Source organism: Corvus hawaiiensis, chromosome 26 (assembly GCF_020740725.1).
Source record: "Corvus hawaiiensis isolate bCorHaw1 chromosome 26, bCorHaw1.pri.cur, whole genome shotgun sequence".
Taxonomy (NCBI): Eukaryota; Metazoa; Chordata; class Aves; order Passeriformes; family Corvidae; genus Corvus; species Corvus hawaiiensis.
In genome coordinates, this window is record NC_063238.1 from 45,788,816 (window position 1) to 45,799,352 (window position 10,537).

Genomic DNA, 10,537 nt, shown 5'->3' on the forward strand with positions numbered 1-10,537 from the left:
CCAAGGGGTCTGAGGGGTCCAAGGGGGTCTGGGGGGTCTGAGATGGTCCAAGGGGGTCTGAGGGGGTCCGAGGGGTCCAATGGGTCTGAGGGGTCCAAGGGGGTCTGGGGGGTCCAAGGGGTTCAAGATGGTCCATGAGGGCCCAGGGGGTCTGAGGGGGCCAGGGGGGTCCCAGGGGGTCCCAGGGGGTCTGAGGGGTCCAAGGGGGTTGGCAGGAGGAAGGGGGCAGGGGTCATGTGGGGTGTGGGGGGGGTCCTAGCCGGGCAGGAGCCCCAAGAGTTGTGGGGTCCCTTTTGGGGTGCCAACCTTGGCATTACCTGTTCTTCTCTGTCCCCTCCTGCCTCCCCAATGCCTGGCTCCCTCTGGCGCTGCCCGGCAGTCTGGCACCGGGTGTTTGCCAATGGTGAGTGACCCATGGCCACCTTCCAGCATGTCCCCTGCCCTGGGGACACCCCCCTGTGGCCCCTGAGCCCCCACCAGTGGGGCACTGGACACAGGGGAGGGAGGGACCTTCATCCCTCTAGGAATTGCTGCTCCTGGGTTGGGAGTGGAGGGGTCTCCTGGGATGGGGTGGGCAGGGGCACACACAGATCCCCCCTCATCCCCTCAGACCCCCACGGGTGGGCACACACAGACCTCCCTCAGACCCTGCCTCGTCTCACCCCCCCAGCGCTCCCGGACGATCTCCGCAGCCCCATCCGGATCGAGCGGGAGGAGCTGCGGAACCTGCACTTCTTCCCTCCGGAATATGGCCGTGAGTGGGGGCTGGGACGGGGGAAAAGGGGGACATGGGGGGTCGGGCACGGGCAGGGAAGAACAGGGCAGGGCAGGAGGAAGTGTCTACAGGGATGGCATGGGGCGGGGGTCTCCAGGTGAGGGTCCAGGCCTGAGGCTCTGTCCTGATGTGTCCTGGTCCGTGTTCCAGAGAAGGCAGATGGGACAGCCGTGGACATCTTCTCCTTCGGGATGTGTGCGCTGGAGGTGCGGAGCGGGATGGACCCTGGGAATGGTGGGACCCTGGCCCTTGTCCGGGGTGTCCTTTGTCCGGGGCTGTCCCTTGATGGGAGGTGTCCCTTATCCAGGGGTGGCCCTTGTTGGGAGGTGTCCTTTGTCCAGGGGTGTCCTTTGTCCAGGGGTGTCCCTTGTCCCTGCCCTGTCCGGGGGTGTCCTTTGGGAAGCCCCCATGGACTGGCCGTGCTTCCTCTCGCAGATGGCCGTGCTGGAGATCCAGACCAACGGGGACACGCGGGTCTCGGAGGAGGCCATTGCGCGGGCCCGGCATTCCCTGGATGATCCCAACATGCGGGTGAGTGCAGCTGGAGGAGCCTGCTGGGGGTAAATCCCTGTCCTGCACCACTCCTGGGATGTAAATCCCACCCTGCATCCTTCCTGGGGGTAAATCCCTGTCGTACATCCCTCCTGGATGCAAATCCAGCCAGTTCCCAGTAGGTGCAGGTGGGGTCTGGCCCTGTACCATGAGTGCCCGTTTTCCCTCAGAGCTATGGTCTCCCGGGTATCTGTGCCCCCTTCCCAAGCTCCATCTCACTCCTCACCTCCTCAGGAGGCCCACATGGATCCCAGGGAACAGAGAACAAGCTGCCCCACAAATATTTGGGAACAGAGTTTAATAAGGAGACAGGGCAGTTTGGGGGGGTAGTTGGGATTCGTGCTCAGCCAGAGGAAGGCATGGAACAGCCGGAACCTTTGATACCCGTCCATCCTCCCTGACCCACTCAACCCCCCTTCCTCTTCCTTTGGCAGTCTCCAAGACATCCCATAATGAGTTTGTACATTCCCCAAATTCTCTTGTTTGATCACAGGATTTCTCGAGGCATCCCACAGTAAATCCTGCCCCTTAGATCCCACAGTTCCCACGACTCGGGAGAGCCAGGGAGTCTCCTCTGCAGAGCATCGGCTCCGGGAGTGGTTGGAGTCACGCCCGAGGGTCTCTGGGGCAGGTGGCTCTGAGGGGTCCAGTCTAGGGGTGCCCACCTGGCACCCTTGGGATCACTTTTGGATCTATCCCAGATATCCTGGCCCATTCCCTGTCAGCAGCACGGCAGGAGCTGCAGGAGCAGCGGAAGATTGGGCTCCTCTGCTCTCAGTGAGCAGGAACGGGCAGATCCCTTGGATTCCGCTGCTCATCCTGCCCTTTCCCCACTCCCACCACCACATTCCTGCTCTTGGGGCTGATCCTGGTCCTGCCCCTTCTCCTGCAGCCTTTGCTGGGCTCACACCCGGGATGGGGCCAGTGGGGACCCACTTCCCATCTCTGCCCACCTGGAATTCTGCTGTGGCTCCCTGTCCTGGGGCTCCTGCTGCAGAAAGAGCGCTTTGGTTCCATTTCCTGGGAAATTGTATCAAAAATAGTGTGACCTCAGGCCTAGGGCAGTGACCCCTGTGCTGGCACTGCTGGGGCCCCTCCAGTCCTGGGGCAGGTTTGGGGTGCCCAGGTAAGGACATTGAGGTGCTGGAGCGTGTCCAGGGAAGGAAATGGAGCTGGGGAAAGGTCTGGAGCACCAGGAGCAGCTGAGGGAGCTGGGAAAGGGGCTCAGCCTGGAGCAAAGGAGGCTCAGGGGGGACCTTCTGGCTCTCCACAACTCCCTGACAGGAGGGGGCAGCCAGGGTGGTTGGGCTCTGCTCCCAAGGAACAGGGACAGGACAAGGGGAAATGGCCTCAGGCTGTGCCAGGGGAGGCTCAGGCTGGACATCAGCAGGAATTTCTTCAAGGAAAGGGTGGTCAGGCCTTGGGAGGGGCTGCCCAGGACAGTGTGGAGTCCCCACCCCTGGAGGTGTCCAAGGAGTGACTTGGACACTCGGTGCTCTGGGCTGGTGACAAGGTGGGGGTCGGGCACAGGGTGGACTCGATGGTCTAGGAGCTCTTTTCCAGCCTCAGTGATTCCTGTGATGGTTCTGTGCTTGTGTGAAATGCTCCTGTGAGAGGAGCAGGGGCATGTCCCGCTCTGTTCCAGCTCGTGCCCCTGCTCTGATCCCAGGAGTTCATCCTGTCCTGCCTGACCCTGAACCCGGACAAGCGCCCGACCGCCCACAACCTCCTCTTCCACCGGGTGCTCTTCGAGGTCCATTCCCTGAAGCTGCTGGCAGCCCATTGCTTCATCAACCACCAGTGTGAGTGCCCGGGACCACCCGGATCTCTGAGCTCATCTTCTCCCAAGGAGCCAGGCAGGGAGAGCTGGGAATGTTCACCATGGAGAAGAGAAGGGTCCAAGGAGACCTCAGAGCCCCTTCCAGTGCCTAAAGGGAGAGCTGGAGAGGTCTTTGGACAAGTGATGGAGTGACAGCACAAGGGGGAATTGTTTCCCACTGCCAGAGGGCAGGGATAGATGAGATAATGGGAAAGAATCCTTCCCTGTGAGGGTGGGGAGGCCCAGAGGTTGCCCAGAGAAGCTGTGGCTGCCCCTGGATCCCTGGAAGTGTTCCAGGCCAGGTTGGACAGGGCTTGGAGCAGGCTGGGATAGGGGAAGGTGTCCCTGTCCATGGCAGGGGCATAGAACTGGATGGGATTTAAGGTCCCTCCCACACAAACCGTCCCGTGATTCCATGTGCAGAGCCTGGGGAGGGAGGCAGTGACTCCCATCCCCTCCCTGGAGTAGGGGCTGCAGGACCCACCCTGCAGGATCCCCCAGCCCCTGAACTCGCTGTGCCTCTGCCCCAGATCTGATGCCAGAGAACGTGGTGGAGGAGAAGATCAAGGAGCTGGACCTGAACATGGTGATGGCCGAGATCCGCAGGGAGGGTCGGCCCGGGGCACAGTGGAGGTGAGGATGGGGGAGATTCCACAGCATCCAGCCTGGAGATCCCAGTGCCGTGGGGAGCAGCCCCTCACCCCCTGAACCCTCCTGTCCTGTTCCCTGCCCAGGTACTCGGAGGTTTCCTTCCTTGAGCTTGACAAGTTCTTGGAGGACGTCAGGTGGGTTGGAGCTCCCAGCTATGCTCCCAGCTCTGCCTCAGCTCCCCAGGGAATGTGGAGCCAGGATGGGCACAGGGGATTGTCCGTGCTGTCCCCAGCTGTGCTTGGTGCCTCGTCCCTGTGGTGTCCCCAGGCTCGGGGAGCTGCCCACCCCTGCTCCTTCCAGAGCCAGCTCTGCCAGGGCCATAGGGGATGGAATCAGCTCTGTGTCCTCCCTCTGTGTCTGTGCCAGGAATGGGATTTACCCCCTGATGAACTTCGCTGTCTCCAGACCCCACGCCCTCCCACGTGCCTTGTCCCAGCCCCAGGAGGATCCTCAGAAAGCCAAGACTCCCACGCCAGAGCCCTTTGATGTGGAGACCAGGAAGGTAAGGCCAGACCCAGGTGGGGACAGCTCCTCACTGGTCTCCATCCCTGCTGCAGGGACACCTCTCCTGTTAGCCATGGCCCAGGTGAGAGCTGGGAGAGGAATTACAGGGTTTCAGTGGGAATTCCAAAGTCCTGCTTGGGAAGGCCCCACAGCCAGAGGGGCCCTGTCCAAGCTGATCCCCAGCTGGGCTTTTCCAGGTGGTGCAGATGCAGTGCAACATGGAGCTGAACGAGGACAAGAGCCAGTGGCACGTGAGTACCCGGATCCTGACCCACTCCCGGCGCTGGGAAAGACCTGCTCCCTGCACATCCCGCTGGGAATGGGACTGGGAATGGGGCTGGGAATGGGATTGGGAATGGGACTGGGGAATGGGACCAGGGAAATGGGATTGGAAAATCAGACTGGGAAATCTGACTGGAAAATGGGAAAGGGAAACCTGCCTGGGATATCAGACTGGGAAATGGTACTGGGAAGTCTGACTGGAAATGGTCTCAGCCAGCTTCCGTGGTACCCAAAGAACTCACTCCTGTCCTGTACAATGAAAGAATTCCCAAAGAAGCCACGAATTCCCCTGGCCTGTGGGACACAGACCTTGAGTGTCTGGATGTCTCTGTCCCTGGTGTTTCCAGACACCTTTGGACTCCCGTTTTTTCTAGCCCAGTACTTGCAGGGAGCTGGAATTGCTCCAGGGCACCAGCACTGCCCGAGAGCTCCCACATTCCCGCAGTCCCAGCACCTCCGGGTGCCTCTGGAGGGGCTGGGATGAGCAGACTCTCTCCTGTCTCTGCAGCTCACACTCCTGCTCATCCTGGAGGACAAACTGCACCGACAGCTCAGCTATGACCTGCTGCCCAGTACGTTCCTGCAGGGAATGCTGGGTGTGGATGCTGGGGGATCCCGTGGCCCTGCTGGGATTAAGCTCTGTTGGACACGGAATGTGCCAGCTTCCCAGACAGCTTCCCAACCTTTCCCTTTCCTTCCTTTCACCTCCTCCTCCTCTTTCTCCTCCTCCTTCTCCTTTTTCCATTCCTTTCCTCTCTTCCTCCTCTTTTTTCTTTTCCTTTCCTCTCTTCCTTTCCTTTCTCCTTTCCTCCTCTCTCCTCTCCTCTTCTTCCCCTCCCTTTCTCTCCTTCTTCTCCTTTACCCTTTCCTTTCTCCTTCCCTTCCCTTTCTCCTTCCCTATCTCCTTCCCTTCCCTTCTTTTTCTTTCATTTCCCTTCCCTCTCCTTACCTCCCCTTTCCTTTATCCTTTCCTTTTTCCTCTTCTTTCCTTTCTCCCTTGTGGTCCCAGCCCTTTCCCACCTGGCCCTTTTGCTGGTGCCTCTGGCATGAGGGAGTCACCTGCCCATAAAGTGAGAGTTGAGAGGGCAGTGAGTGGATGATCCAATGGCCATTCCAGAGCTGCATTCCCACCAGGACCCACAGAGGGCAGTTCTTGGGGTCCCCGTGGTGCACTCTGCTCTCATTCCCAGCACTGGCACAGTGTCCCCAACACTTTTCCAATGGAAAGGTGGACCCTCCTCTGAGGGGGCCCAGGAAAGGGGCAGGTCCAGCTCCTTCCCAGAACATCAGGAGCCTCTGAAGGCCATGCAGCCAGAGCCCCAGGGCTGCCTCACAGACAAAATCCCCACAGAAAGCTGGGGAATGGTGCCTGGGAGCTGCTCCTTCCCCAGCCCATTGCGGGCTCTGCTGCAGGCACTGTCCTGGGGCTTTCCCTGCTGAGCCATACAAAACCTTTCCAAGTGACACATTGTCCTGAGCTGTGTTCTGGGTGCTTGGGAACCTTGTTCCACCTCCCTGGCCCATTTTCTCAGGATGAGCAGCTCCTGCTGTGGCTCTCCCAGGTACAGGAGCTCCACAAGCTGTATCCATGTTCATGTTCTCCTGCTCCTTGTCTCTGCAGCTGATAACTCCAAGGATTTGGCCACAGAGCTGGTGCATTATGGGTTCATCCACGAGGTGAGTCCCTGCTGTCCCCCAATTTGGAGCCACAGAGCTCCTCCAGCACTGGCCCCTCACAGGCAGGAGTTGGATTCCTGTTCCCTCCGGACTCTGCTCCAGGAGCTGCTCCAAGGGGAACTGCCTGTTGCGGCAATGTTAATTAGCTGGACCTTAAATAATTCTGAGTGGGAGCCCCCAGGGAAGGAGGCTGATTCCTTACTTAAAGAATCACAGAATCGTTAGGTTTGGAAAAGACCTCCAAGATTATCGACTCCAACCTGTGACCAAACATGCAAGGTCACCCTGATGACATCCCCAAGTGCCACATCCACACGTTTATTGAACACTTCCAGGGATGGGAACTCCACCACTGCCCAGGGCAGCTGTGCCAGGGCTGCACAGCCCTTTCCAGGAGGAATTTTCCCAATATCCCTCCTGAACCTCCCCTGGCACAGCTTGAGGCCATTTCCTCTTGTCCTGTCCCCTCATTCCCTGGGAGCAGAGCCCGATCCCCACCTGGCTGCACCCTCCTGTCAGGGAGTTGTGGAGAGCCAGAAGGTCCCTCCTGAGCCTCCTTTGCTCCTGGCTGAGCCCCCAAGGCTCCCTCAGCCACTCCTTTCCTCAGCTCTCTTCCCTCCCCTGGACATGCTCCAGCCCCTCAGTGTCCTGTACCTGGGGACCCCAAACCTGCCCCAGGAATGGCTTGGGATTGGGACTGTGGGAGGCTGGAGGGACCTGGGATAGCCCAGCAAAGGGAGCTGTTGGCACGTTTGGATTTCAGGACGACTGTGAAAAGCTGGCCATGTTCCTGGAGAGCGCCTTCCACAAGCACCGCTCCCAAGCCCTGTGAGTGCCGGGGACCCACTGGAGCCCCATTCCCAGGGGATTAAGGTGCCGGACTGGAGGATCCCACAGGGCTCCCGACCCACCGAACTGCAGCAGGACTCACCTGGCCGGGCCTTGGGCCGAGGGGGATTTGCCCAATCCGTGCTCTGGGAAGGCAACAGCTGACAGAGGACTCGGCAAACACCAGGAATTACATCCTGGGATGTTGGGACTCATGTTCTGGTCCCTGCTCCCAAGGGGAGGTGTGGGGGAGTGGGCAGCACCCCCCAGCAGCCCCTTCCCGGTGGGGTTTGTGAAACTGCTGCAGGAACCCCCAACCGGATCCGTTTCCCTCTGGGAATGATCGGCTTTTCTTGCTGCAGGTCCCAAAGCTATTTTTTCCCTCTTTGCCATCTGGAATGGTCCTTGCTGAGGGGAGGGGAGGAGCAGGCTTGGAAAACCCTGGTGTAGCTTCCCATCTGCCACATTCCAGTCTCAATCCTGAGTTTCTCCAGGTTTAAGGTCTCCACTGTGCTGCCTGTGCTCAGAATCCTCACGATGAGCTGGGACTGTGTGAGCTGGACATGATATGGCTTGAGAAGAAATTCCAGAAATCCTGACCCACCACCTGCATCCACACATGTGGATCAGCAGGAATCTCGCTGATGCTCCACAGAATCCTTGTCATTCTCCAGTTTCTCCTACAGCCTTCCAAAATCCCTTGGCATCTTCAGGAGAAAGCCCTGGTGCCTTGTCAGTCCCTAGCCTGGAGATGGGGGAATTGCCACCGTCACCACCCCAATGCTGCCCTTTGCCAAAGGGACACGTCCTTGACGTGGGGAAAAGTGCAAACAGGAATTTTCTCTGTCCAAGAGTCGTGCGGGGCTGCTCCTGCTGCTCCTACTGTGCCAGGGAAAACTGGCTCTGATATCCTGCTCTGTGCTGTGCCAGTGCTGCTCCTGCTGCTCCCACTGTGCCAGGGAAAACTGGCTCTGATATCCTGCTCTGTGCTGTGCCAGTGCTGCTCCTGCTGCTCCCACTGTGCCAGGGAAAACTGGCTCTGATATCCTGCTCTGTGCTGTGCCAGTGCTGCTCCTGCTGTGCCAGGGAAAACTGACTCTGGCATCCTGCTCTGTGCTGTGCCAGTGCTGCTCCTGCTGCTCCTGCTGTGCCAGGGAAAACTGGCTCTGGCATCCTGCTCTGTGCTGGTGCTGCTCCTGCTGCTCCCGCTGTGCCAGGGAAAACTGGCTCTGGCATCCTGTTGTGTGCTGTGCTGGTGCTGCTCCTTCTGCTCAGACTGTGCTGGGGGAATCCGGTTCTGGTGCTGTCCTGGTGATCTGCACCACGCTGGTGCCCCATGCCACTGCTCTGTGCCAGTGCTGCTCCTGCTGTGCAGGGAAAACTGGCTTTGGTATCCTGCTGGTGTTGCGTGCTGGTGCTGCTCCTGCTGTGCCAGGGAGAACTGTCGCTGGCATCCTGCTCTGTGCTGCTCTGTGCCGGTGTTCTGTGCCAGTGCTGCTCCTGCTGCTTTTGGTGTGCCACAGGAAGCTGGCTCTGCCATCCTGCTCTCTGCTGGTGCTCTGTGCCGGTGGTGCTCCTGCTGCTCCTGCCGTGCTGTGGGAATCCAGCTCTGGCATCCTGCTCTGTGCTGTGCCAGTGCTGCTCCTGCTGTGCTGTGGGAATCCAGCTCTGGCATCCTGCTCTGTGCTGTGCCAGTGCTGCTCCTGCTGCGCTGTGGGAATCCGGCTCTGGTGCTGTCCTGGTGATCTGCACCGTGCTGGTGTTCCATGCCAGTGCTCTGTGCTGGTGCTGCTCCTGCTGCTCCCACTGTGCCATGGGAAGCTGCCTCTGGCATCCTGCTTCGTGCTGATGTTCCACTCTCTGCTGGACCTCTGTGTGGCACCACCTGCCCCGCACTGCTCGCGCTTTGTGGTGTCGCTCTGGCTGCATCCCACCGGGATTTTATCCGTGCTCAGATGCTGCACTGCCAGCTTGGGCTGCATTCCCGGCCCAGGCTGCATTCCTGGCTCGCTCAGGCTGCATTCCCAGCCTGTGCTGCATCCCCAGCTGTGCCAATGTTCCAACCTGACAAATCAATAAAGCAGCCAGTCCCACTGGAGGGCTCTGCACCAAACTGCTTGTAATTCCTTACTCCAGTGAAACCAAGGAGGAGGGATTCAGGGAACACCTCACAGCTGCTGATTGCCAATTCCCCCCAGAGCAGACCCGCCCTGGGCCCCAGACATTCCAGCCCCTCCTTGGCACTTCCCTAATGCACCCCTCCCATGAATCCATGGATTCAACAGGATCTAACACAGCTTCTCTGACCCTGGAATTCCCTGCCCTTGGTGAACTTTAGCGGCCCAAACTCCCAAAATCCTTTATAAAACGTGGGGGCTCTGTGAATTCCTTGGGGGTTTTCCTCAGTCTTGTGTATCTTCTGCAGTGGGAGTACAAGATCCTGGTGCCAGTTCCGCTCTGGAGGTGCCGGGTGTGACAGCACCTGTGTCCTGCTGGGGCTGCTTGTCTTTGAGGCAGAACCCACACGTGGGGAGGGACATCAGGTGGGGCCATCCCAGAGCTGCCCTTCCATCCCCTGGCACAGAAACACAGAATCCCAGGATGGATGGGTGGGAAGGGACCTTCAAGACCCACCAGTGCCTTTGCTCCAAGCCCTGTCCAACCTGGCCTGGAACACTTCCAGGGATCCAGGGGCAGCCACAGCTTCTCTGGGCAACCTGTGCCAGGGCCTCCCAACCCTCACAGGGAAGGATTCCTTCCCAAGATCCCATCTAATCCTGCCCTCTGGCAGCGGGAAGCCATTCCCCCTTGTGCTGTTCCTCCAAGCCCTTGTCTAAAGTCCCTCTCCAGCTCTCCTGGAGCCCCTTTAGGCACTGGAAGGGACTCTAAGGTGTCCCCGGAATGTTCTCCTTTCCGGATGAACATTCCCAGCTCTCCCAGCCCGGCTCCGTTCCCTGTGCCGGAGTTTGGCCGTGGCTCTGCGTTGAAATTTGGACACCAGGGATTGGGGCCCCTCGAACAGAACCAAGAGAAGGGACAGGACGGGAACAGAGACACCGGGATGGGGACAGGGACATTTCACTCCAGTTCCCGGCAGACGGTCCCGATCCGCCCTCCCATGACACGTCCAGCACCTCCCGGGGCCCACCGCCGGTACCGGGAGGGGGTTCCCGCGGCTCTTCCCCCGCGGCTGCGACCAAGGGCCACCTGGTACCAGCCGGGCCCTCGGTTTTAGCATGTTTTGTCCCGTTTTAGCTGGGTTTACCCAGGTTTAGTGCATTTAGCCGGTTTGAGCCCGTCTTATCCAGGGCCCGGCCCGTTACAGCCCTGCCCATGGCACCAGCAGCTTTGGACCTTCCCGAGACACCGGGCACTGCCGGCCCAGCACCAGCCCAGGGGCGCTAAAGTGCGCAACAGCCGAGCTGGGGCCCTGATCCCCCCGGGATCAT

At 59.7% G+C, this 10,537-nt stretch overlaps 1 protein-coding gene across 6 annotated transcripts in view; it reads left to right on the plus strand.

Moving 5' to 3' along the window:
• NRBP2 (nuclear receptor binding protein 2) overlaps positions 1–10,537 on the plus strand; it is a 35,036-nt gene that overhangs the window by 14,655 nt on the left and 9,844 nt on the right. For 4 of the 6 annotated variants that reach the window (XM_048286310.1, XM_048286309.1, XM_048286313.1 and 1 more), the window contains 12 exons: positions 380–403; positions 671–754; positions 926–981; positions 1,211–1,306; positions 2,997–3,129; positions 3,677–3,779; positions 3,881–3,931; positions 4,164–4,299; positions 4,499–4,552; positions 5,092–5,155; positions 6,205–6,260; positions 7,024–7,913. In XM_048286310.1, the coding sequence (XP_048142267.1) occupies positions 380–403; positions 671–754; positions 926–981; positions 1,211–1,306; positions 2,997–3,129; positions 3,677–3,779; positions 3,881–3,931; positions 4,164–4,299; positions 4,499–4,552; positions 5,092–5,155; positions 6,205–6,260; positions 7,024–7,092 (926 nt within the window). In that variant the 3' untranslated portion in view covers positions 7,093–7,913. Of the gene's footprint in view, positions 1–379; positions 404–670; positions 755–925; positions 982–1,210; positions 1,307–2,996; positions 3,130–3,676; positions 3,780–3,880; positions 3,932–4,163; positions 4,300–4,498; positions 4,553–5,091; positions 5,156–6,204; positions 6,261–7,023; positions 7,914–10,537 lie in introns of those variants that run through there. The other 2 variants (XR_007199896.1, XM_048286312.1) reach the window with 2 other exon arrangements.